Below are 24,914 nucleotides of genomic sequence, written 5' to 3'. Positions count from 1 at the left end.
ATTTAGCTCCTCTTCGATCTGCTGGGCTGAAGTCAGGGGCACTTGAGTTCTGCAGAAAGCGGGAGAACGTATTTCCGTCTGAGTCCATGATGCTGCGCGGAATTTTCCTTCAATGTGGGCGGGGTTAAACGTTTAACCCCGCCCACATTTAGCTCCTCCTCGATCTGCGGTCTGCAGTCAGGGGTTACTCGGGACATCTGCACCATGCAGAACGCTTTGTAAAGATGGGGTCTGCTGCTCCCTTGCTGGGGATATCTGCCATTACAGGATATTTTATCTTCAGCCGACAATAAACACAGAGAGTAATTTGATATATTGCACTCAGTCTATGCTTATTCTGATATGCTTTTTAAATTAGTTTCGTACCTCACGATGCTAAGGGTATAGTTGTGAATAACATTAATAATATTCTTTAGATAAAAAACGCACAATTCTTTGTAGGTACATGCATGATTCTCACCCTTGAACTTTGTCCCTCGGTACTTGCCTTAACTATTTGCGTTAATTTCACAACAAGGAACAGTACAGAAGTTCAACGACACGTGAAGTTATTGTATCAGGACGCACTTTGATTCATCAGTCCTGCATTCTGCTTTCCTGCGTATTTGCGTATTCGCCCGACACCTTCACCATGCACAGAGTTAAAGTCATATCTGGCCATCTTTCATCTTACCCTCCTCAAGGTGGGAACAGAAAATGTAATATAAACCACTGTCGTGCCAGAGCTGCAGTCTCCGGGCCGGAGGACGTGGTGGTAGTGCATGGACGCAGGACGGCCATCGGGAAGGCGAAACGGGGTTTATTCAAGGTTTGGTCCTTTAAGCCTTATTCAAACAGCGTCGTCTGCCCAAACGTTTCCCTAAGGCCCTTTGAAATTGTGTTGCACAGCTTGCATGATAATCCAATCGGTGCCTCGTATTGCGTTTGTGCATGCCATGTAGTCGGTATACCACTATTTTAAGTACCATGGTATAGGTTGAGGTGCGTTCCCCTCAGTACAATATGATATAGTTTGAGGCGCGTTCCCCTCAGGATACTATGATGTAGTTTGAGGTGCGTTCACCTCAGTACACTATGATATAGTTTGAGGTGTGTTCCCCTCAGGATACTATGATATAGTTTGAGGTGCGTTCCCCTCAGTACATTATGATATAGTTTGAGGTGCGTTCCTCTCAGGACACTATGATGTAGTGTGAGTTACCCCTCTACCTCAGGACACCACACCTGATGAACTCCTCAGCGCAGTGATGAAGGCCGTGATGACGGACATGGGGCTGTCCCCTGACCGACTCGGGGACGTCTGTGTAGGTAAATTAAGTTATCATATATATTAGAGTCATAAGGAGGCATAGCCCACGATGTCTTCTAACACTCACCAACATCACTGTGTGTCTTACACTGGCAGGCAATGTGCTCCAGCCCGGAGCAGGGGCTGTGATGGCCAGAATAGCACACTTTCTCAGGTGACATGACTAGGGTTATTATGGTGAACCCCAAAGAGTACAAACAGCACATCCTGCTCCAGGGTCCACTGAGTTCCACTGATCATTGTTTTGGTGTATCTGCTGCAGTGAGTTTCCAGAGACGGTGCCTGTGTACACGGTCAACAGACAGTGTTCTTCTGGCCTACAAGCCCTGTTCAACATAGCAGGTTATCCATCTAATCTCTTAATAGCTGCTTATTGTTACTGATGTATACGACATGATAGACAATACCTTTTATTCTGTCTCCAGGAGCGATTAAGAGTGGCTCCATCGACCTGGGCCTTGCGTGCGGGTAAGGAGATGGGACCACTCAAGCCTGTAGGCCAGGTGTGGCTGTAGACTCCTAACCATGTGTTATCCTGCAGCGTGGAGAGCATGTCGCTACAGGAGATGGGGAACCCCGGGGACCTGAGCCCCAGGCTGGTGGACTTTGAGAAGGCCAGGGCCTGCGTGGTTCCCATGGGGTGAGGCTCATATGTTAACCACCACTCCATCGTGGTGTCATAACAATCAATGTGTTCAGGACCGCTGGTATGAAATGTATTATTAAGGACCACCTGAACATACACCCTCATCTTTGATTGGCTGTATTTGTATTTGTATTTGGGTATTTTTTAATCATCCTTTTAGTTCTCATTTATAAAATGTGTATTTTATAAGATGACTGAAACGATAGTGACCCAAACAACAAATAAGACTGGGCCATCACCATACTGGTCCGAATGGTTTGGAAACACAAAGTGTGTGTGTGTGTGTGTGTGTGTGTGTGTGTGTGTGTGTGTGTGTGTGTGTGTGTGTGTGTGTGTGTGTGTGTGTGTGTGTGTGTGTGTGTGTGTGTGTGTGTGTGTGTGTGTGTGTGTTCTTTGCAGTATCACCTCAGAGAATGTAGCTGAGAGATTTGGGATCTCCAGGGAGAAGCAGGATGCCTTCGCAGTGAGCTCACATCAGAAGTAACACATCAGACAGCCTTCTCCACCTACTGCTACACCTACGACTGCACCTACTGCTACTACACCTACTACCACACCTTCTACACCTACTGCTACACCTACTCAGACCCCTGCTCTACTCCTACACCTGCTACTATTCCTGCACCTGCATCTACACCTGCTGCCACACCTGCTGCCACACCTGCTCCTACACCTGCTACTACACGTGCTCCTATATCTGCTACCACACCTTATACACCTGCTACTACATCTGCTACACCTGCTAATACAGCTGCTACTACATCTGCTACTACACCTGCTACTACACCTGCTCCTACACCTGCTACACCAATGACTACACCTGCTATACCTGCTACACCTACTACTTTACCTGCTGCTACACCTACTACACCTTCTGCTAAACCTGCTACTTCACCTACTGCTACACCTGCTACTCCTGCTGCTATACCTGCTACACCGACTTCTACACCTGCAACTACACCTGCCACACCTGCTGCTACACCTACTACTACACCTGCTACACCTATTACTACAGCTGCTCCTACCCCTGCTACTACACCTACCTCACCTGCTATACCTACTACTACACCAACACACCTACTGCACCTGCTGCTCCTCCACCTGCCTCTCCTGGAGGCTCCAGGTCTTCTGACCTCCGCCCTCCTCCGCCCTCAGGGCCGACCGGGCCCAGCGGAGCGGCCGATTCGAGGCGGAGATCGTCCCAGTGGTCACAAAGGTGACGGATGCCGAGGGGACAGAGTGCACGGTGACGGTGCTGAAGGACGAGGGCGTGCGGCCCTCCACCACGCTGGAGGGGCTCGGGAAGCTCCGGGCCGCCTTCAGGCCGGACGGCAGCACCACCGCCGGTAGGCCTGGATCCACCCTCTGCCCCCCCCTCTCTGCTCCACCCTCCTGGCTCCGCTATCTGCTCTGCCCTCTGCTCTACCCCTCCTGGCTCCCCTCTCCTGGCTCCCCTCTCCTGGCTCCGCCCTCTGCTCCATCCTCTGCTCCGCCCTCCGTTTCATGATGGCTTCAGCGCTCACTGTCTACTAGTACAGCAGCGTCTTTCTTTATGCATAACTCATGACAGTTTAACACTCATTAATGCATAATTTGGTGAGTGCTCCATGCAGCACTCAACTATTGTTCTTCATAAGTTTTATTCTTTCTTTCTTTCTTTCCTCTTTATTATTATCTACAAATTGAGACTTATTTCCTTCCTCAATTTTTCATCTAGAGACGCCATTCAAATTTAAAAAAGCTTTGAATCGTGAGCTTATTTTCAGATTTTTTTTAATATTTTATACTTTTAAGAAATTCTACCTTTTAAAATAGTATATTTTTCTTTAACATTGGAGTCAATGGAAGGACAGCAGAGCCATCCTCCTATCTGCTCAACTGTTTTAGACTTAACTAACTATAGATTTTCAACCGTTTACCTTCATTCAAACCATTTAACAAATCTACACACATGTATCTTCAATAATATCCAGATATATCGATATCATTTAAACTTTATTCAGAATCAGTTTTAGTTTCATACCGGCTTCGTTTTCAGTTGGTCTCATTGATTTATGTTTACGCTGGAGCGTGAGGACGTTCAGCAGGTTGCCAGATTGGGCGGTTTTCCCGCTCTATTGGGCTACTTTTAATCACGCACCGGCTTGCTATTCTTTTACACACACACACACACACACACACACACACACACACACACACACACACACACACACACACACACACACACACACACACACACACACACACACACACACTGCAGGGGAATACATTTGACCTTTCAGATTCTTCAGTTCAATTCATTTTACATTTATGCATTTTTAGCAATGCTTAGTGCTTTTCATTCACCTTTATTTATTTATTTATTTATTTATTTGTTTCCAACCATTTACATTTGCATTTGTACATTGTTTACTCCATTTAGACTTTAAATTTTGTTCAAATCCCTTCACTTGATTTAAGCCTTTTAACGTTTCTTTATGTCTTAATGTGATTGTGATGACTAGAGCAATACTTAACTCTAGTTAAGCTGACCTTAATAACCTCAGGTCCTTCACGATAGAGGTTGCTGCTAACCCTTATTGTTGAGTAGTATCATCATCCCCACCTCCTCCTCCAGGTAACTCCAGCCAGGTGAGTGACGGGGCGGCCGCCCTGCTGCTGGGCCGCCGCTCCGCCGTGGAGGCCCTGGGTCTGCCCGTCCTAGGGGTCCTGAGGGCCAGCGCCGTGGTGGGGGTCCCCCCCGACATGATGGGCATCGGCCCCGCCTACGCCATCCCCGCAGCGCTGGAGCAGGCTGGTGTGTGTGTGTGTGTGTGTGTGTGTGTGTGTGTGTGTGTGTGTGTGTGTGTGTGTGTGTGTGTGTGTGTGTGTGTGTGTGTGTGTGTGTGTGTGTGTGTGTGTGTGTGTGTGCGCGCCCCCAATTCCTAGGTACTGGGTCCTGCTTGTGTCCTATTTTGACCAGACTGCTCTTCTTTTAATGATGGTGGAAGGGTTCAGAGTCAAATGTAGCCATGTCCTTCTTACAGGAGGGTGAAGGTTTCACTCTAGCCATGTCCTTCTTACAGGAGGGTGAAGGGTTCACTGTAGCCATGTCCTTCTTACAGGAGGGTGAAGGGTTCACTGTAGCCATGTCCTTCTTACAGGAGGGTGAAGGGTTCACTGTAGCCATGTCCTTCTTACAGGAGGGTGAAGGGTTCACTGTAGCCATGTCCTTCTTACAGGAGGGTGAAGGGTTCACTGTAGCCATGTCCTTCTTACAGGAGGGTGAAGGGTTCACTGTAGCCATGTCCTTCTTACAGGAGGTTGAAGGGTTCACTGTAACCATGTCCTTCTTACAGGATGCCTCAGTAGACATGTCCTTGGTACAGGAGGGTGGGGAGGGTCTGTTCATGGACATGAGGACGAAATAAGCTGGTCTCTACTAGCTGCTGGGGCTTATAAAGTCCTTAGATGATCTTAACATGTTTGCTACTTCAGTGTGGTAGCGTCAGTTAAGCGAGGCGTTGCACCATGTCCATACTCATGGAGTTATGGGTTATGCAGATGTACCCTGTGTGCTAGTAGATTCCCACTGCACAAAAATGTGTAATTCCCAGAGCCAGTTCACAATATAAATTATGGAATACACTCAGAGGGAACTCTTGCCCATGCAATTTTAAATGATAATTATTGCCTGTCTTTGAGAATTATCTTTGTAAAAAAACAGTAAAGGATGGACCTAACATTATGTTTTTTCCGTCCATAGGACTGAGTGTTGCTGATATTGATGTCTTTGAAATAAATGAAGCTTTTGCAAGCCAGGTGAAATATACGACAATACTTTTTAATTAACTCTTAGGCTCTGTAGCAACGAGCCTAAAAGGACAACGTGTTGTATTCTATTTAATACGGTATGTGTTGGTAGGCGGTGTACTGTGTAGAGAAGCTGTGCCTCCCGCTGGACCGGGTGAACCCGAACGGCGGAGCCATCGCCCTGGGCCACCCCCTGGGCTGCACCGGCGCCCGCATGACGGTCACTCTGCTGCACGAGCTCCAACGCAGGGGGAGGAGGTGAGGCTGCTCGCTGGCACCGCCACACGCCTAGTCAACCGTGGGTCGCCAAAGCACCTGTAGTCCACAACAAAGCACCTATTCTACAGTATCACCGGTCTTCCTCCAGAGGCTCTACATATCATTTGGGTTTATGGTAAACCGAACCATGACCAAAGTCCCAGTGCCAATAATGTTCCAGCAGTCCTACCGTGTTACACCGGAAGTTCTAGAGGGAGATGGCACAAAGCTGAGAGTCTGGTCTCTGTTTGATCTCCATGTCTGTCCACTGGGGGTATGATGTGGTCACTGTCTGGTCTCTGTTTGATCTCCATGTCTGTCCACTGGGGGTATGATGTGGTCACTGTCTGCTCTCTGCCTGATCTCCATGTCTGTCCACTGGGGGTATGATGTGGTCACGGTCTGGTCTCTGTTTGATCTCCATGTCTGTCCACTGGGGGTATGATGTGGTCTCTGTCTGCTCTCTGTCTGATCCCCGTGTCTGTCCACTGGGGGTACGGTGTGGTCTCTGTCTGCTCTCTGTCTGATCCCCGTGTCTGTCCACTGGGGGTACGGTGTGGTCTCTGTCTGCTCTCTGTCTGATCCCTGTGTCTGTCCACTAGGGGTACGGTGTGGTCCCTGTCTGCTCTGTTTGATCCCTGTGTCTGTCTACAGGGGGTACAGTGTGGTCTCTGTCTGATCTGTCTCTTTCCACAGGGGGTACGGTGTGGTCTCCATGTGCATTGGGACCGGGATGGGAGCTGCAGCAGTCTTTGAGTATCCTGGGCCCTAGAGGAAGTCCTGAGAAAAGTAAACTAGGATCTCTCCACCCAACCATACTGAGTCATACTGAGTCTAAGGAGCGATGATTTAATGGTGTTTGTGAACGCCTCACAAACTGCCCTTTGGTCAACCAGAAGAACTCTAATCTTTGAAATGATTGATTTAATCTCAGGTGCATCCATTTCTTTACATGACACACCAATCCTGCCAGATGGTTCCCTGTACATGATGTATTAACCTTAATTAGTTAAGGTGTTGCAACTAATGTTTAATCCAGCGCAATGAGAAGTGTGTAATTAATACGAATAGGGATGACGGGACCAAGCACAGGTGTTGAATTTTAATAATGATCACTGATTGATTTGTTTTTAATGTTCAGAAAATAAACAGAATGAAGATTAATAAAGAGTCACAGATTAATGTTGAACTTTTTATAACAACTTTATTCTTTACTGCTCTAAAAAATATTTTCACCGGGAAATGAGGCGCATCAATAAAGCAGAGGTGTGGGTATAAAGAGCGTTTACAGGGAGACGTGTGGTCAGTAGGACCCCAGGCTGGAGCCCAGGGCCTCATCGTAGCCTCCGCGGCCCCACAGACGAAGCTTCAGGCTGGGCTGGATCAGAGCGCCGTGGATGGTCAGCGTGGCTCTGAACTCCCTCGCCTCACTAGAGAACATTAGAGAACAACCACCGTATCAACAATCCTTCTGTGGGCTGCGGCTTGGGGAGACCCCTCGTCCACTTCCTGTGTGGCGGCCCTTCTAGGCTGCTTCAGTCCCTCTGTCAGGAACCTGCTGGGAGCGCGTTGAGGCGTGAAGGTGCCCTACCTGGCAGTGAAGCAGACCTCCAGATGCTGCTGGCCCCTGGTGAGGGCGGGGTCCGGGCCCCTGAGGACCCCACTCTCAGGGGTCACGCTGAAGGCATGGGAGTCCGCCTCGCTTGACTCTGAACGCACATGCACACACAGAAAGACCACCTTTAGCCGTGGTAGTGCACAGCGAGAGGCTTCACTAAGGCCCCCGGTCCAGACGGGGCTTACCGAGGCTGGCCCTCCAGTAGGTGCAGGTGCCATGGCTGAGCAGGGTGACGTGGGCCAGCTGGGTCCGGCCCACGTAGCACATGCCAAAGTCCACTGAGTCCCTCGACAGACGGAGCCCCGACACGGCCAGGCGGGCACACAGAGGAACCACCTGCAGCCGAAACACAAACCTCACGTTACCATGTCCCGTCATCTGACCTGATATTCTGATCATGATCCTTTCAAACGGGAGACATGTTTGAACTCTGGGCCGTTTGGAATAAGAAACCTACAGGTGTATAGGTCAGTAATCTTTTAAGGGCTGGAATCTGGACAGAAGCCCAATGACTATGGAGCCAGTTTCCTGCCATAATTCAAACCTGAAAAAAAAAGTTTCAAAGGCTTGTAAGTCTGTGTTTGAAAACTCAACACCTTGTAAAAAAGGTTTTGCAACTCTGAAAAAATAGATTATAACCTGAAAAAATTCAAACGTCTGTAAACATGATTTTGTGTTCTATTTTATCTTTTTCATCATTTTCACCAACACATTTTCAAAGTTCAAACAATTTCACCAGCGCATTTGCAGAGTTTCAAATCTGGCACTCTTCTAACAGTGTATTTCATTGTTTCCCGGTTTTGAAACCTTGTGAATGGCATTCTGCAAACAGGTGTTCATACATTGAGAAATAAGTGTTGAAAGGTTGTATATTTAGTTTTAAAAACTTGTAAAGGTGTATGTTTACGCCATTGCAACGTATTTTTTCAGCATTGACTTTTCAGAGATTTGACCACACAGGCGCAAGCTTTGAGTCACGTGAATATTGGCACTGTTCTGTCGCGCATATGTTTTGAAACTCCTGACAGTCAAGTCTGAAGAAAAAAAAAACGTTCCTGGGGGCGGGACCATTTAGCTTTAAACCTATTGGTTGCCCTCGGCTGACGTACATTCCAATCACATTCTTGTCATCGGCAGAGCACTGTCAATCACGCACAGCCCGGTGAACGGCACGTGTACATCCTTCGTCCCTCCCTTATCCCCATGCGGGTGTTGGCGGATGGGGGAGTCTGTATGGCAAGCCGAGTGTGCCACAATTCGACTTCAATTAAACGCGTTCTGAAACGCCAGCACGCGTGCCCAGAACGCGTTTTGGTTTTCCAGAACGCGTTCCGGCGTTTCAGCGCGCGCGCCCAGAACGCGTTCCGGCGTTTCAGCGCGCGCGCCCAGAACGCGTTCTGGCATTTCAGCGCGCGCGCCAAGAACGCGTTCCGGCATTTCTGCGCGCGCGCTCAGAACGCATATTAGCATATTAACAGCACGCGTGCTGTTAATATGCTAATGCGCTCCTCCCCTCAATTTTCTCAGCCAATAGATTTGAGCCGTTTTCCCCTAATCATATGCTAGGGCAAACACACAGACAACATCAGTCGAGACCAGTGCCCTATACCACGAAGCTCGCTGAACATACCCAGGCTTTCTTGGGAAAACCTGGCTCGACAGAGCCGCAACTCGCAATCAGAGTTAAATGGTACCACGAAGCTCACTTTAGATTCAATTAGTTGAACCAGGTTTTCCGCATTAGGTTCAGTGCGCGTTCACGTGAAAGGGGCGTTTTTTGCGTCATTTTTCTCACCTTTACGATAGATCAAGCAGTCTATATGCGTATAAGTGAAAATATTCTGCATATTGTCTGTAAAATAACTATGCCAAATGCAGAATTGTTCGCCATTAATCCAAATAGAATGATATCATCTGCATATTAACAGCACGCGTGCTGTTAATATGCTAATATGCGTTCTGAGCGCGCGCGCAGAAATGCCGGAACGCGTTCTTGGCGCGCGCGCTGAAATGCCAGAACGTGTTCTGGGCGCGCGCGCTGAAACGCCGGAACGGGTTCTGGGCGCGCGCGCTGAAACGCCGGAACGCGTTCTGGAAAACCAAAACGCGTTCTGGGCACGCGTGCTGGCGTTTCAGAACGCGTTTAATTGAAGTCGAATTGTGGCACACTCGGCTTGCCATAAGTCTGGGCGGTGGACTGCGACGGCATGATAGTTGTCTGACCCCTTGGAATGTACTCAGGGGCGATTCTAGTCAGTGTTGCCAGATTTGGTTGAGCTAAATCCGCCCAATCACGTTCCAAAACCCGCCCACTTCAGCAAAAAACCGCCCAATGACGTTTTTCACAGGAAAAAAATAATTTTTGAATAAACATTAAACGCATGTTGTGGTTCTAGTGTTATATGCGCCAAGAGTTACTTCTAATGGCTGCAATGTTTTATGCTCCGTCCGGTTGAGGAGTAATAATAAACATCCCTGGGGATTTTACCATATCGACTCGTCCTTCTGATTACGCGGTAACGCTACGGTATTAAACAATTAAGCCCAAATGGCAAGTTCTATTTTATTATCACAGACCGTGCATGTCACAGAAAATGTGGAAAAATTAACAGCAGTAACATCCTATCTATGGTAACATCAACCACCTGCCTTTTCGTTAGTCCTAATAGCGTATGTGTGTGCGCGAGAAAGGTGTGTGTGTGAGTGACGTCAGCGAGTGAGTGGACGAGCGAGGAGAGTGAGCGGTAGGGTGTGTGTCTAGTGAAGAAGCGAACGAGTCCGGTAGAATAAAGTATCCATCCTGTCAATAATCGGTGGCCGCTTCATTCCGACCTATAAGCAGACACACTGCCGGTGAGGTGGGCTCTTAATTCAACGTTACAATAGCCTACCTGCAACGAGCTTTGCTGTCATCTGCTGGGGCAGGCGCGATCCACGATTTTAATTCAGGGTCGGTCTCCCATTCCTTTCTATAAAGTTTTTTATATTTCCCCCACTTCGGCATGATGCTTATTTCGCTAACAGAGTTGAGAGAGAGCGGGCTTTTGCCTCAGACTTCTGCGTCGGCGCACAACGGTTTGTTGATGTGACATCACGACGTGAAGTATATTGAAGTATAGGCCTACTGAGTTTTGTATTTGTACCGTTTTTAAACCATAAAATAACAGTTTGGTGTGCTGTTTTCACATTATTAAAAAACCGCCAGATATTGGCAAAAGCAGCCCAAAATGTATATACCCGCCCAATGCATTTTTTCCCCGCGAGATGAAATCTAAAGTAGCCCAATTGGGCGGGAACCCGCCCAATCTGGCAACATTGATTCTAGGTAGTGTGGGGGTGTCACGTTAAAATTGTACCGGGGGTATGGCAAGCCGAATTGTCATTTATTAACTCAGTTTGACTATCCGGAATTTACATTGCAGATATCTGCAATTCAGTTTCGCCTAGTCAAAACTAACATTTCGGATATCCGCAACTACATTCCTCCTATCCGCAATTGTCATTTCAGATATCCACAAAGACATTCCTCCTAGGCGAAATTACGTCATTTTCGCCATTCATGTCTATGGGGTTTCTCATTGCGGATATCTACAATTCAGTTGCGGATATCCACTTTGTGAATTACGGATATCTGCAACTGAATTGTAGATATCTGTAATTCCAGTTTCAGATATCTACAATTTGATTCTGACTAGTCATAATTCCAGTTCAAGATATCTTTAATTCACCTCAATTCAAGATATCTACATGTCCCTTTTTAGATATCTTAAATTAAGTTTTGACTAGGCGAAATGAAGTTGTAGATATCTCCAACTGGAGTTACGACTAGTCAAAATGACGTTGTAGATATCTCTAACTGGAGTTACGACTAGGCGAAATGACGTTGTAGATATCTAATATCAAGTTATAGATATCTTGAAAGGAATTTTGATTAGAGATATCTACAATTGTAGATATCTTTAACTTTCATTCTGCCTAGGCGAAACTGAATTAAAGATATCTTGAATTCGAGTTTTGACTAGGCGAAATGACGTTTCAGATATCTCTAATGACGTTTCAGATATCTGTAATGACGTTTCAGATATCTGTAATGAAAAATTATAGGACCGTTTACTTTAAGCGGGAGCGGAGCAGCTCCTCGTTCAATCATCATTCACACAATTCACTGATTACATCGCTCCATATTTTCTCGTGATCTTTTCGATCACAGCCAACGCCATGACTGCTCCTTTCTTATTCCATTCGGAAATGAACCCACTTCTTCTTTGATTATGGCGGCAAGGGGAAATTACGTAATTCTGGATATCTAAAACGTAATGCCCAACACTGAAATGACGTTTGAGATATCTTTAACTTTCATTCTGCCTAGGCGAAACTGAATTACAGATATCTGCAATTGTCATTTAAGATGTGTGACGAGTTGAATGTCGTTTTCCTTGAAGTCATTGCAGATATCTATAATTCAGTTTCGCCTAGTCAAAACTGAATTACAGATATCTCTAACTATCGTTTCGACTAGTCAAAACTACGTCACAGATATCTCTAACTGTCGTTTCGACTAGTCACAACTACGTAACAGATATCTTGAATGAAGTTGTTGATATCTACAATGTAAATTCCGGATAGTCAAACTTAGTTAATAAATGTCAATTCGGCTTGCCATACGGGGGCGAAAATTGTACCGGCCTACGTCATCGTTTGTTTACATCCTGACAACCTGCCCGGCAACAGACGACGCGATGCAGAAAACATGTTTCCAAACGACGAAATAACATAATACAGATAGCGGATCGCTATCTGTATTATGATAGATAGCGATAACACTTGCTTTTACTTTATATTTGTATTGTATTTAATTGTTTAATCGAAACAATAAAAAAAATTGCCCGCAAAACGGGCGATCGCGTCAAATGACGCGTCAAATCACGTAGGAAGGTTCTTGAACATTCTAGACTATGAAACCTGCTTAAAACACTCAGTTTACTAGCTAAATTCGATTAAACAATTCAATACAATACAAATATAAAGTAAAAACAAGTGTTATCTAGCGATCCGTTATCTGTATTATGTTTCAAGAACCCTCCTACGTCATTTGACGCGATCGCCCGTTTCGCGGGCAAAACATTTGTCATTTGACGCGATCGCCCGTTTCGCGGGCAAATTTTTTTATTGTTTCGATTAAACAATTAAATACAATACAAATATAAAGTAAAAACAAGTGTTATCGCTATCTATCATAATACAGATAGCGATCCGCTATCTGTATTATGTTATTTCGTCGTTTGTAAACATGTTTTCTGCATCGCGTCGTCTGTTGCCGGGCAGGTTGTCAGGTTGTCAGGATGTAAACAAACGATGACGTAGGCCGGTACAATTTTCGCCCCCGGTACAATTTTAACATGACAGGGGCCCTAGGCAGAGGATTGTTGACGGGGGGGGGGGGAATGTACGTCAGCCGAGAGCAACCAATAGGTTTAGAGCTAAATGGTCCCGCCCCCAGGAACGTTTTTTTTTTTCTTCCGATTTGACTGTCAGGAGTTTCAAAACGAGTGCGCGACAGAACGCTGCCAATATTCACGTGACTCAAAGCTTGCGCCTGTGTGGTCAAATCTCTGAAAAGTCAGTTCTGAAAAAATACGTTGCAATGGCGTACACCTTTACAAGTTTTTAAAACTAAATATTCAACCTTTCAAAACTTATTTCTCAATGTATGAACACCTGTTTGCATAATCCCATTTACAAGGTTTCAAAACCGGGAAACAATGAAATAGACTGTTAGAACAGTGCCAGATTTGAAACTCTGCAAATGCGCTGGTGAAATTGTTTGAACTTTGAAAATGTGTTGGTGAAAATGATGAAGAAGATAAAATAGAACACAAAATCATGTTTACAGATGTTTGAATTTTTGTTTGATTTTTTTCAGGTTATAATCTCTTTTTTCAGTGTTGCAAAACATTTTTACAAGGTGTTGAGTTTTCAAACCCAGACTTACAAGCCTTTGAAACTTTTTTTTTCAGGTTTGAATTATGGCAGGAAACTGGCTCCATAAACGACCAGAACATCATGGCAGATTGTGTTTGAGGGAACCAAAGCCCTTTTGGAGCTGGGCCCTTCCAGGACCCCATAGGTTCACGGAGGCATGGGCCTACATCGTTGTTCAGGCAGCACCATCTCAACCGGCTCCAATCAGATTTGGGAAGAAGACTAATATCACGTATATGTGTTTATAACACTTCAGCATGTGTATTGATCCATTTAAAACATCTTTGATGTGCATATTAATCACCATGGCGACCATGGAGTGTCTGTTCACCTGGAGGCTGTTGTTGCTGTATTGAATATGGAGTTTTTGCCGGAAAATCAGGGTCCTCTTCTCACTGCCACGGCGGATAGGTGAGACAGGTGAGACAAGTGAGACAGATGTGGGCGGGGCTTCCTTCAGATGGGACTGCTCCAATAGGGCCAGCGAGCAGTGAAAGGACACCTTTACCTGCCAATCACAAGCAAAGCATCTTGAATACGGAGGAGTAGCGAGGATTGATCAGGGATCCTGACCATGGAACCTAAACCCACGTGTTACCCACAGCTGTATGTTGACCAGCCACTTCTAACCCCTCGTGGCGGTGGGTCCTCCCAGATGTGTAATGATAGAACAGCCTACTGGGGAGATAGATACCCTAGCGGCTCTTTTAATCTGCTTTGTTTTTTTTTTAACCTTCATGGACATGAAGGTGGAGAGGGAGGGAATGACAGAGCAAATAGAGCGTAACAGTGACCGCCCGCTTTTTTAACAGCTCTGTTTCCGGAAGTCAATTTCCCATTCATTTTCAACGTCCACTTTTCGTAAAATCCTTACATAAAGAGTGTTTAGCCTGGAACCAAGCCAATCATTCGTCAAGGTAGTCGTTACCAGAAAACGTTTGAGTCTGGGCAAAAAATAATTTGGAAAAGGGAAGAAAAGGAAAAGGTACAACTTGTACAAGCCTTTTCGCAATGGTTACAACCCAATCCTTAAACGCGTTTCTTGCATCTTATAACCTTTGTCATGATTATATTGTTTATATTGTTAATACAAGTTGCGTCATATATTCTGTGTGTGTTTGTTTATATGTGTGTATTTATAGTGTTTAATATAGTGCATTGCGTTGTCATCGACATGGCACGTACCTTCGTTGCTGGCTGCGGTTACCACGTAACGTTACTCGTTTGTAATACATGTGAATTCAGTGTTGTATTTCAATTATGTATTCATTCAACATTATGTATTCCTTTGCTTTTATGCTACCCAAATTACTTAAAAGCACTGCTAGTGCTATATCATATATTTGTACTTTTATTTTTAACATATATTCTATGTCAACAAATTTTTCAACATGTAGAGCACATTTCCTCTACAGCTCTAACCACAGCTCGAACTTTCCAGTGATATAAATCATGGTTGCTCTGGTAATCATGGTTGTTCAGCAGCAGCACAGCCCGTCTACGGACTCTTATTCCTTCCTATTAGACATTCTCTGGTAGCAGTAGCAGTCGATCACTTTCGCAGGTGCAGTAAACGTTTCCTGGTAACAGCGAGCTCCACCAATCAAACACGTGTTTTTAAAAAAAACTAGATGTTGCCTCGTTCAAGTGGGCAACATCTTTTTTTGGGATCTACAGAAGCAAATACCATCAATTCCCAATATAACGGTGCGTGGTACGCATCATTATGATGGTTACGACATTATGGCTTTAACCAACATCTCTGATGAAAATGAATGGGATTTTTACTTTCGGAACAACACTGCTGCACGCTATAACCCAGGGCTGGATGGACCCTTTGTCTGAGGTTCCCGGTTGATACCCCCAGGCCTGGAAGGCCTGGACGTAGACCCCCTGGGGGCCATCCCCCTCTGGATGGGGCTGGACCTCTCACCTTCAGATTCTGCTGCGGCTGCAGCAGCAGGGGCGACCCGTCACTGGTGGTTGGGTTGCTGGAGCTGCTGGTGCGAGGGCGGGGCTGAGGGTGGAGGATGGAGAAGGGAGGCTGCGTCCCCAGCCTGAAAGACAGGGGCGTCTCCAGGGGGTTCCTCAGCACCAGCATCTGGCCCACCTCAAAGTCCCGCACACACATCTGGGGAAGGCAATGGGGATTGGATAACAGGATGATATGATGATCAAAAAGTAAACTGTGTAGCAGAATTGTTTGGCCTCAGGTGAAAGCCCAAAGTCCCACCTGGCTCTCTGACTCCCCCTGCAGGAGGTCATCGGCGGAGACGTCAAACTGCAGTCCCCCGTGGTGGTCAGCGTCCGTCTCCACCGAGAGTCTTCAGGGAAGACCACCAACATGACTCATGTGACTCACAACCCACCAGAGCTCTCTGTGTGGCCGCCTTCCCTAGAGATACTGAATGGGTTTCAGGATACATGGTACTTACAGCGCCGCCCTGACCACTGCCTGCAGATCCACCCTCACAGGCTCCAGGTCCAGACCCTGGGCCCTCTGAACCTTACCTGGGACACACGCCGCCTGAGGAGTAGAGTTGAAGACGTTGAGACGTATCTGTCTGAGGCTATGAGGCACAGACAGATAAGATCCTGTTCACTACTCATATACATATGCTGAATCATTAAGCAGACAAGAGCCTGAGACTATCCATCACTAAAGACCAGGAGGCCTTCAATGGGTTCAGAGACCCTGAGACTACAAATTCAAGAGCTCCAGAGCCCTGAGCACCAGCCCCAGCTGCAGACTGATGTGCGTCAGGGGGTTGGAGTGTGTGCATGGAGGCGTACCCTAGGCTCCAGACTCATGAAGCCCAGGGCCAGGCCCCGGCAGGTGGCCTGGTCGAGGTCCCACGACAGGCTCAGGGGGGTGAAGGCGACATGGACGGTAGCGCTCCCCTTGGCCGGGACCACCTGGAGGGGGTGTAGAAACGGGCACACAGGGGTCAGAGGGCCTGCTCTACCACAAGGCGGCAGCTGATGGGGTAGCACACGGCTTGTCACAGGTGGGAGTGGTGGACCACATTGTCACCACTAATCAACCATTAGGCGCAGCATATCAGACGCTAATGGAGGAGCACAGCTTACTGCACTGTCACAGGTAACTGACCACTTGCTGTGGAGTGATGCAGTATGGGTAGTCGGAGAGGATGCCTTTATGTGGCCGGATGTAGACGGAGAAGAGCTTCCTCTTTTGCCGCTGTGGAGAGCAAGCCCCCTCTTCCTCCTCCTCTTCCTCCTTTCCCACCACTGCTTCCTCTGTGGTCGGGGAGTGGTCACCAACTACATCCTGTGGCAGATGAAACCGAAAAATGTCAGATTTCTTGTTCCTATGAAGGAGTTTTAGTACAAAGCCACAAGAAAATCACTTGTTATCAAATTGTTCTTATGTCTTTTGATATTGTTTAGTTTGTTTCCTCTGAACTCACAGGCTCACTCTGGAGGGAGGAGCTTGTTCGCTCAGAGCTTGGCGTGCGCTCTCTCTGCCACAGAGATTGGACGTTGTTGTTAGGGAGGGCCAAGGCCCCGCCCACAAGCTGGTTGCCGTCGGCATCCTTAAGGGGGAAGGAGTCTCCGTAGGCCACCACCATGTCCAGAAGCTTCCGCTCCCGCTGGGGGTCCACATTGTGGGGGTCCAAGTTCTGGGCATCCACGTTGTAGGTCTCCCAGTCCAGGCGGACGTCTGGGGGAGAATCAGGAAGACCACGCTTACACGGGGGTCTAACATCTAAACATATACTCTAACACGATGATGACATGATGATATACGTCACCATATGGGCTGGGGTTGATGATACGAAGACAGCGGGAAACTGTGTCTCCCCCCGACAGGTGAGTACCAAACCTAAGGACAAGTCGATTCAATGAAATGATTCCCTGGTTAATGATATCAGTACATCAGTACACCGTCCAGCTGACGACACCGCAGCTGGGCCAGCTGTATGAATCAAGATAAGAGCCACCCACTGCAATGTGGGCCCCTGGTGCTGGTCTTCAGGGCGCGGCCCGGACATCTGGAAGTACAGCGGACAGCCGCTGACACGCATCTGGACGGGGATGAGTCGGGGCCGCAGACCGCCGACCTGGGGGCCACAGACCAGACAACCGCAGGAGAGAATAAGGGAAATACGGTATGATACATTACGATAGTACTTTATGGTCAGAGCAAGTCTGAAATGTGTCTTGAATCCCACTAGCTCTAAGTACAAACATTACAGACAAGACATCAGGACAGGACATCATAAAGGACATCAAGATAGGACCCACAAATAAAAGAAAAATACATACATTCATCATAGCATTACAACAGACGCGAACATTTGGAAGGAGAGAAATGTCGGACAAATTACGTAGATCTTGCTTCATTTATATGAGAAAAGTAACAAATATTACTTTACTATGACTATGGCTATCTCTATACTATTAGTATTAACAATCCATGTATTCATTAATTGGATCAAAGTGTGTGCTTTCATCAATAAATCAAATAAAGTGATTTGGAGTACTTAAGGAGTAGGTAGGGGTAAGGTAAGGGACCCTGCTCCAGAATGTCCTTAAGGAGCAGGTAGGGTCAAGTTAAGGGACCCTGCTCCAGAATGTCCTTAAGGAGCAGGTATGGGTAAGGTAAGGGACCCTGCTCCAGAATGTCCTTAAGGAGCAGGTAGGGTCAAGCTAAGGGACCCTGCTCCAGAATGTCCTTAAGGAGCAGGTAGGGGTAAGGTAAGGGACCCTGCTCCAGAATGTCCTTAAGGAGCAGGTAGGGGTAAGGTAAGGGACCCTCCTCCAGAATGTCCTTAAGGAGCAGGTAGGGATAAGGTAAGGGACCCTGCTCCAGAATGCCTCCATGTAGATGCGGACCATGGGGTACGACACAAAACCTTTTGGCTTAGAGTACAAAATAACAGTACACCATCCTTCCCCCCACAGAAGGCCGCTCATCCAGATGTTTTCTGAGGCCCTGACTAGCGTTAGGTTAAGATTGCAATGAGAGGACATTTTGAATATGTATTGCATTATATGTACATGCATGTGTATATGTATATATGTATATATGCATAGAAGTATGCATGTGTGTGTACTTTATCCATATTTGGGATATAGTTGGTTTTCAAAAGTATGTCAAGTGTCTTTGCTTAAAAGACAAAGTATTCTGATCCTCATTATTAAGATCAGATGAGTTGTAATACAGTAGCTCTCCTTGTGAGGCGTTGTGTATGTTGTGTACTTTCAGACGTCGTTGACCCCTGACCCTTACCGTATAGACCAGGTGGTCCCGGTAGTGGCCCCACGTTGACCCCTGACCCTTACCGTACAGACCAGGTGGTCCCGGTAGTGGCCCCACGCGTCGCTGTACGCCGTGACGTCCAACAGCCGGGTCTCAAACGACGCCAGCGTCCCGGAGCTGGGTCGGGCTAGGAACACCGCACCCCTCCCACCGCTCAGCAGGTCCTCTGTGAGGTCTGTCACACACACACATGAAGGTCAGGGCTCTGGTTCCTGAACGGAGGTTCTGGTCTAAACGCGGATGGGTAGACCCCCACCCTCGTGGGCTTTCAGCTCCAGCTTCCTGGCCTGGACGGAGTGGAGCGGCTTCTTTCGGTACTTGAAGCTGAAATGCAGGTGAAAGTGTTTTAGTAAGTGAGTGAACGGTGCTCTCCCTCTGTCTGTCAGTTGTGATTTGCAATATTTGAAAGGCACTTTCAAAGGCACCGAGATCAGATTATTCAGGTCGGATTCAACGCTGGTCCTGTCACGTGGCATCTTACCCTTTCTGTGATTGGCTGTTGGATCCTGAGGACGCAGGAGCATGAGCCATAAAGTACCGGGCCTCTACCTTGAAGGGGGCGGCAATGGCAGAGTGGTTGGTGATGGCCATCTGCAGGGTGACCTCTCTCCTCAGGACCATATCGTCTCCAAAGTCCAGCAGCAGTGGGGCAGCGTGCCCGTCTGGAGAGGAGGAGCTATGGAGAGAGACGGTGCCAAAGAACAGCGCCACGCTAAGGACTCCCAGACTCCCAGCTCAAAACCCTTTGTCCTCAGTCTCCCTGTGGGCATCCTTTAGCAAGATGTTTAATCCCTACCTGCTCCTTAATGCCACGCATCTGAAACTCGCTGTTGGTCACCTGACTGTAGCAAGACCACAGACTAAATGAAAATGTCAGCAATATGTGTTTGGTTTACAAAGAGCCTGCAGGAAGCTAATAGAGAATAACCTCTGGCCGGGGACAGAGTAGGACACGGAGAGCGGCTTGGCTTTGGAGATGAAGCCCAAGACCACGGGGAGATCCATTCCATGGACACGGCACAGAGCTGTCACACCCCTCACCTCTGACTAGAGAGAGAGAGAGAGAGAGAGAGAGAGAGAGAGAGAGAGAGAGAGAGAGAGAGAGAGAGAGAGAGAGAGAGAGAGAGAGAGAGAGAGAGAGAGAGAGAGAGAGAGAGAGAGAGAGAGAGAGAGAGAGAGAGAGAGAAGAAGAAATGGGAGGGATAGTAAGAAGAATAGAAAGGAAAGCATGGCTCACGAACACAGATTAAGATGATCTGTATGCAAAGTTGACCTTGTTGAACACAAATGCAGAGCAAATGCTCCAACACAAAACACTTTACATTCGCTACAACGTCCTCAATATAATGTGAGCTCCAACCTAGAACCCATATTTAAGGGATGATGTAATTTGAAACATTTCACTCTAGCAAAATAAACAAAGCAATAAAAAAATAAGAGCAGGACAAAAAGCAGGGTTTAAACCTGGATCTAATGGACCAGAGACCCAGAGGGACTCTAGAGGGTTTAAAACTGGATCTAAAGGGCCCAGAACGTTGATCCAGCTAAAGTCTTTACACCGCGCAACTGGGTAGATCTTTTTCATGCCGTCCACCTCTTCCACCTAGTGGGGCCCAGTCTCTCATCATCCACTCATCTCCCACACACTTGCCGGCAATCTTCCATCAGCATGCAATATTTCAACCCCTATTTACCAGACAATCACCGCTAGATCGTTGTTTCACACCTAACAGTCAGTACCTCTTCCATGGCCCTTCCTAGTGTCTAGATTGCTTAGTCCTTGTGTTCTGTTGCTCGCTCCCCTGTGTAAAAGGTTGCTGAACCCTCGCCTGTCTGACTACCCTCCTGTCGCCCAACCCTCCCCTTTCCGACTACCCGCCTGCCATCAAGCCCTAAAGCCCCGCCTTTACTTATTTGTGTCCCTCATTAGAGACCCTTTCGTTTGACTGTCCGTCTCACTATGTGTTGAGCATTTGGGTCCACTCGCTGTACTTCACCATAACAATCTTGCTGAGAATAAACACAGTGGTATGAAACACAGAGCGTCTTCCTCAGTTAGGTTCACGATTTAGGTTTAAAACCTTCCTTAAGTTGTGTTGTACAGTCCTTCCTGTAATCACAATGCACTACGTGGATGTGGTTGTTTTCCTACACTGCTGAAAAAACAAAATTTAAAATAACTAAAACGACTAAAGATATATGCAAGAAGAGGGAGAGCGATGTGAGGCAGAGCGATGTGAGGTAATTGGAATCACCCGTAACGCAATCTGGGGAGTCAGTCTTCTAGAGAACCCTAAGACCTCGTTACAGCAAAAGATTACTGGCACAGTGACCCTCACTGGTGGATGAATACAAACAGGTACGCCTCAGGAGGTTAGGAGCACCCTTCAGGAGGAGCGTGCTCACTTCCGTGTGTGTGGTGAACTCAGCCGTGACCTCCAGGGTGGCATGAGGGGCCAACGTCCCGGATGGGGGCTGGAAACTGGCGGTGCACAGGGCCGCCTGCTTCCCCTGCAGCTGGGACTGGCAGAGGAAAGGGCAGTTCATATGGGTTTGCTGGAAAAACCAAGGTACAGCTCTGACAGCTGCCGGGCGCTCTTTGGAATATAATGGATGTCCACCAACTGCCCAATTTTCGTATGGTCGTATGGTCCAGCCATACGCCGCTAGAGGCTGATTTACAACTCAACAATGCTCGGGTAACAACCAAGACTTTAAGGAGGATGATAGAAATTGTAGGCATAGTTAAGTTTGTTCAACTCTGTTAAGCCTTTCACGTTTCAGATGTTACTGTAACAATGTTAACGGATGTTACCAAAGCCCATAATACCTTACCTCTTATTATACAAAAAGCATGCCAACATCCAATCAGAGAGAGCGTACCATCCAGGTGAAGTGGGCGGGCAGCAGGGTCTGGTTGAACAGGACCACAACCCCCCTGGCGGGGACCCCCATGTAGATCTCAGAGAAGGCAAGCTCAGGGCTCACCAGACACACCTGGGGGGTCTGGACGTCTGCCTGCACTGACAGGTAACTATGACGACAGGAAGGAGGCGACAGAGGAGCAGGAAGAGCAGTGAAGGTTAGAACTCTAAGATGAGGCCGCTGCCACAGCAGAGCTGGGACACAAGATGGAGTCCTAGAATACAGTGGAACTTATTCTTAACATATATTATTATTAACATTCTTTCATCCACATGAACGAAGATTGAAGTCATACGACCTCGAGTTAATAATATCAGTGGATATTTATATCAATGAAATCCCCTCCTTTTTATGAGAATGCTTGTTTACCAAATACAAACAATGGGCTGTTTGACGACCAATTGTGCCAAATGTGACGGCCATTAATATCAATGGAAATAGAAGAAGAAAGTGTGTCATCCGATGGAAGGGTTCTATTTATACTAAGGGAAGAGAGGCATGCGAATCATCTTCTGCATGGTTAGCGCATTAGCGTGCTGAACCACGAGACAGCGCTTAGAGGCTGGTTCCCCCCTACCGAGGCTGGTTCCCCTCCAGTGAGGCTGGTTCCCTCCCACAAAGGCTGGTTTCCCCCCACCGAGGCTGGTTCCCCCCCCACCGAGGCTCACCATCCAGAGCCCTGCTCCACGCTCAGCTCCAGCAGGGCCTCGAAGTGTCTGCAGGCCCGCCCTCTGAACACCACCTCGACACTGCAGGACGCCTGAGGGGCAAGCTGCCCTCTGCACGGCTCCACCACCAGCTGGGAGGAGAGAGCACCCCTAGGGGTTAGACTAGGACACTAGGGAGGAGAGAGCACACCTAGGGGTTAGACTAGGACACTAGGGAGGAGAGAGCACACCTAGGGGTTAGACTAGGACACTAGGGAGGAGAGAGCACACCTAGGGGTTAGACTAGGACACTAGGGAGGAGGAGAGAGCACACCTAGGGGTTAGACTAGGACACTAGGTGTTTGTCAGTAAGTGCAGAATTGATCAATGTGTATAGCAGGTTTGTGAAATTAGATTAGAAAATTGCTACCATTTCAACAAGCTTAAAATGACCTTGACATAATGGTCAGTAATGCTGACTATTAGTGAGTTCAATAATGTTAGCAATAAAAAACTCTTTAATTGATACACTCTACAAATGCTGACTAGCCCGTAATTCACTCTGTGTACAATAATCATAATATCGACCCTCCCACTCCCCCTAAACCCCTCCCACTCCCCCTAAACCCCTCCCACTCATCATCACAGCTGTTTCAGGTACCTGTGGGGGCTGGTCTTCTGTTCCTCCAGGGCCGCCCCCATCCAGGCTCCAGAAGGCCTCCAGGGGGGAGGTGTTGTTTAGGAGGACGGTGGTGCGGCTCTCCTCCCCCAACCTCAGGAGCCCAAGGTCCAGGCTGGGCTCACTGAGGGTCAGACTTGGGCCCTAGCAGGAGGAGATCAAGGGAGGAAGGACATGTTAGAGGCCCATGCTGGGGTGATATAGAAGGCTGGATGGATGGATGAAGACTAAAATTGACCGATCATGGAACAGTGTGAGAACGTGAAGATGGATAGACGATGGAGAGATGGATTAGTGGTGAAAAATGGATGGATGGATGGATGGATGGATGGATGGATGGATGGATGGATGGATGGATGGATGGATGGATGGATGGATGGATGGATGGATGGATGCATTGGTGAACGGATGGAGGGATGGATGGAGGGATGGATGGATGGATGGATGGATGGATGGATGGATGGATGGATGGATGGATGGATGGATGGATGGATGGATGCATTGGTGAACGGATGGAGGGATGGATGGAGGGATGGATGGATGGATGGATGGATGGGTGGATGGATGGATGGATGGATGGATGGATGGATGGATGGATGGATGGATGCATGGGTGAACGGATGGAGGGATTGATGGAGGGATGGATTGATGGATGGGTGGATTAATGAATGGTTGAACAGATGAATGAGAGAGTAGAAAGATTGGCGGATGAATGAAATCGCAAAGTGAAGTGGTGAATTGAATACAAGCATTTGGCACAAGCTCCTTCCTACCTTGAAGCAGACCTCTACGGGCAGGCGGAGAGGCTGCTGCTGGTGCTCTATGTGGCACAGCAGGCTGGTGACCAGCCTCCCCGGTCTCCCCCCCGTCACCACCAGATCCAGCTCCACACACGACTCCACCTCTGGACCCAGACACATGCATCACCACAAGACCTTCCCCCCCTCCACTCCATCCTATTCACCCTGTCTCAGTGGCTTCAGCCCCACCTTAAGCAAAGCAAGACAGTAGCACTCCATGAAAGGAGTGAACGCTGAACACACCTAGTTCACCCCTGCAGGGCTCCACCTCCAGTGTGTGACTGTCGTCCATTCTCTTCCAGTGAAAGAGGACACTGGATTTACTGTGGTTCCACATCTATAGAGAGATAACGACAAAAGGAGCAGGATAAAGCACCAGGTGCCATGAGCGGCCTGACAAACCACAAGACAAACACACGGTCCATGGAGGCCCAACCTTGAGTCCCATGCGAGTCGGAATGCCCATGAACAGCTCCCCGGGATGGACGATGGCGCAGGGCTCCAGGCGCAAGTGGTAGGGCTCCGTCGACCCCTTAACCTCGATCTCCATGACGATCACGTCGCTGATCTTTGGGGCCCTGCATTTCCCATAATCCAAGACATCAGCGTTGAAGTCAAAACACATCATTGCAATGGGGATCCATTTAGTGGTGTTGGATGTTACTAGGAGTATGAGGATACTCCTGATCCCCATCCCATAAGCCATACCCGTTGTCACTGGACTCGTTGGGACACTGGGGAACGTCCCGGACCACCAGCTGACACACACTGTGGTGGTCCTTCAACTGAAGAGAACAACAACACTTGGCAACGTTTCATCATCGTTTCCCATGCAGTTGATTAGCTCGACAGCTTCTAGGAACAAGTCGATGCTCTCATGTTTTTTTGCCTGCAAGTCTTGCCGTTGATATTCCGCCATACAACGATGAGTGTCAAAATAACAGCGTGCCGTCATGAACAGTCTGCTGTTC

General features: G+C 47.7%; 2 protein-coding genes across 3 annotated transcripts in view; one reads left to right on the top strand and one right to left on the bottom strand.

Moving 5' to 3' along the window:
* The first annotated feature begins 488 nt into the window (after positions 1-488).
* acaa1 (acetyl-CoA acyltransferase 1) lies at positions 489-7,212 on the top strand. 2 transcript variants are annotated; one of them, XM_056584303.1, is made up of 12 exons: positions 489-808; positions 1,215-1,308; positions 1,406-1,463; positions 1,572-1,651; positions 1,735-1,777; positions 1,851-1,949; positions 2,355-2,435; positions 3,111-3,301; positions 4,573-4,752; positions 5,701-5,756; positions 5,860-6,006; positions 6,498-6,634. In XM_056584303.1, the coding sequence occupies exons 1-12, from the start codon at positions 632-634 to the stop codon at positions 6,585-6,587; spliced, it is 1,296 nt and encodes a 431-aa protein (XP_056440278.1). In that variant the 5' UTR covers positions 489-631; the 3' UTR covers positions 6,588-6,634. The 2 variants fall into 2 exon arrangements, with proteins under 2 accessions (XP_056440278.1, XP_056440279.1); XM_056584304.1 differs by lacking the exon at positions 6,498-6,634 and adding an exon at positions 6,702-7,212 and having other exon boundaries at positions 490-808; positions 5,860-6,005.
* Positions 7,213-7,220: 8 nt separating this feature from the next.
* dlec1 (DLEC1 cilia and flagella associated protein) overlaps positions 7,221-24,914 on the bottom strand; it is a 26,817-nt gene continuing 9,123 nt past the window's right edge. Inside the window, exons 16-39 of the mRNA XM_056584745.1 lie at positions 24,652-24,728; positions 24,380-24,521; positions 24,187-24,280; positions 23,917-24,047; positions 23,126-23,287; positions 22,486-22,616; positions 21,776-21,926; positions 21,299-21,415; positions 19,821-19,939; positions 19,374-19,568; positions 19,149-19,216; positions 18,916-19,067; positions 17,575-17,690; positions 17,382-17,452; positions 17,033-17,290; positions 16,718-16,866; positions 16,399-16,521; positions 16,041-16,132; positions 15,839-15,929; positions 15,539-15,736; positions 13,937-14,113; positions 7,809-7,959; positions 7,597-7,714; positions 7,221-7,435 (exon numbers count right to left, since the gene is read on the bottom strand). Of these exons, the coding sequence (XP_056440720.1) occupies positions 7,309-7,435; positions 7,597-7,714; positions 7,809-7,959; positions 13,937-14,113; positions 15,539-15,736; positions 15,839-15,929; positions 16,041-16,132; positions 16,399-16,521; positions 16,718-16,866; positions 17,033-17,290; positions 17,382-17,452; positions 17,575-17,690; positions 18,916-19,067; positions 19,149-19,216; positions 19,374-19,568; positions 19,821-19,939; positions 21,299-21,415; positions 21,776-21,926; positions 22,486-22,616; positions 23,126-23,287; positions 23,917-24,047; positions 24,187-24,280; positions 24,380-24,521; positions 24,652-24,728 (3,210 nt within the window). The 3' untranslated portion in view covers positions 7,221-7,308. The remainder of the gene's footprint in view (positions 7,436-7,596; positions 7,715-7,808; positions 7,960-13,936; positions 14,114-15,538; positions 15,737-15,838; positions 15,930-16,040; positions 16,133-16,398; positions 16,522-16,717; positions 16,867-17,032; positions 17,291-17,381; positions 17,453-17,574; positions 17,691-18,915; positions 19,068-19,148; positions 19,217-19,373; positions 19,569-19,820; positions 19,940-21,298; positions 21,416-21,775; positions 21,927-22,485; positions 22,617-23,125; positions 23,288-23,916; positions 24,048-24,186; positions 24,281-24,379; positions 24,522-24,651; positions 24,729-24,914) is intronic.

Source organism: Gadus chalcogrammus, chromosome 23, assembly GCF_026213295.1.
Source record: "Gadus chalcogrammus isolate NIFS_2021 chromosome 23, NIFS_Gcha_1.0, whole genome shotgun sequence".
Lineage (NCBI taxonomy): Eukaryota > Metazoa > Chordata > Actinopteri > Gadiformes > Gadidae > Gadus > Gadus chalcogrammus.
The sequence above is the reverse complement of the archived record's forward strand: the minus strand, read 5'-3'. Positions and strand labels throughout refer to the sequence as shown.

Excerpts from the sequence above, each read along its gene's own strand:
- acaa1 (XM_056584303.1), top strand. The coding sequence starts at position 632 with ATGCACAGAGTTAAAGTCATATCTGGCCATCTTTCATCTTACCCTCCT. Across the intron at positions 1,950-2,354 it reads GCCTGCGTGGTTCCCATGGG|TATCACCTCAGAGAATGTAG; the intron begins GTGAGGCTCATA and ends TGTTCTTTGCAG. Across the intron at positions 3,302-4,572 it reads GGACGGCAGCACCACCGCCG|GTAACTCCAGCCAGGTGAGT; the intron begins GTAGGCCTGGAT and ends CTCCTCCTCCAG.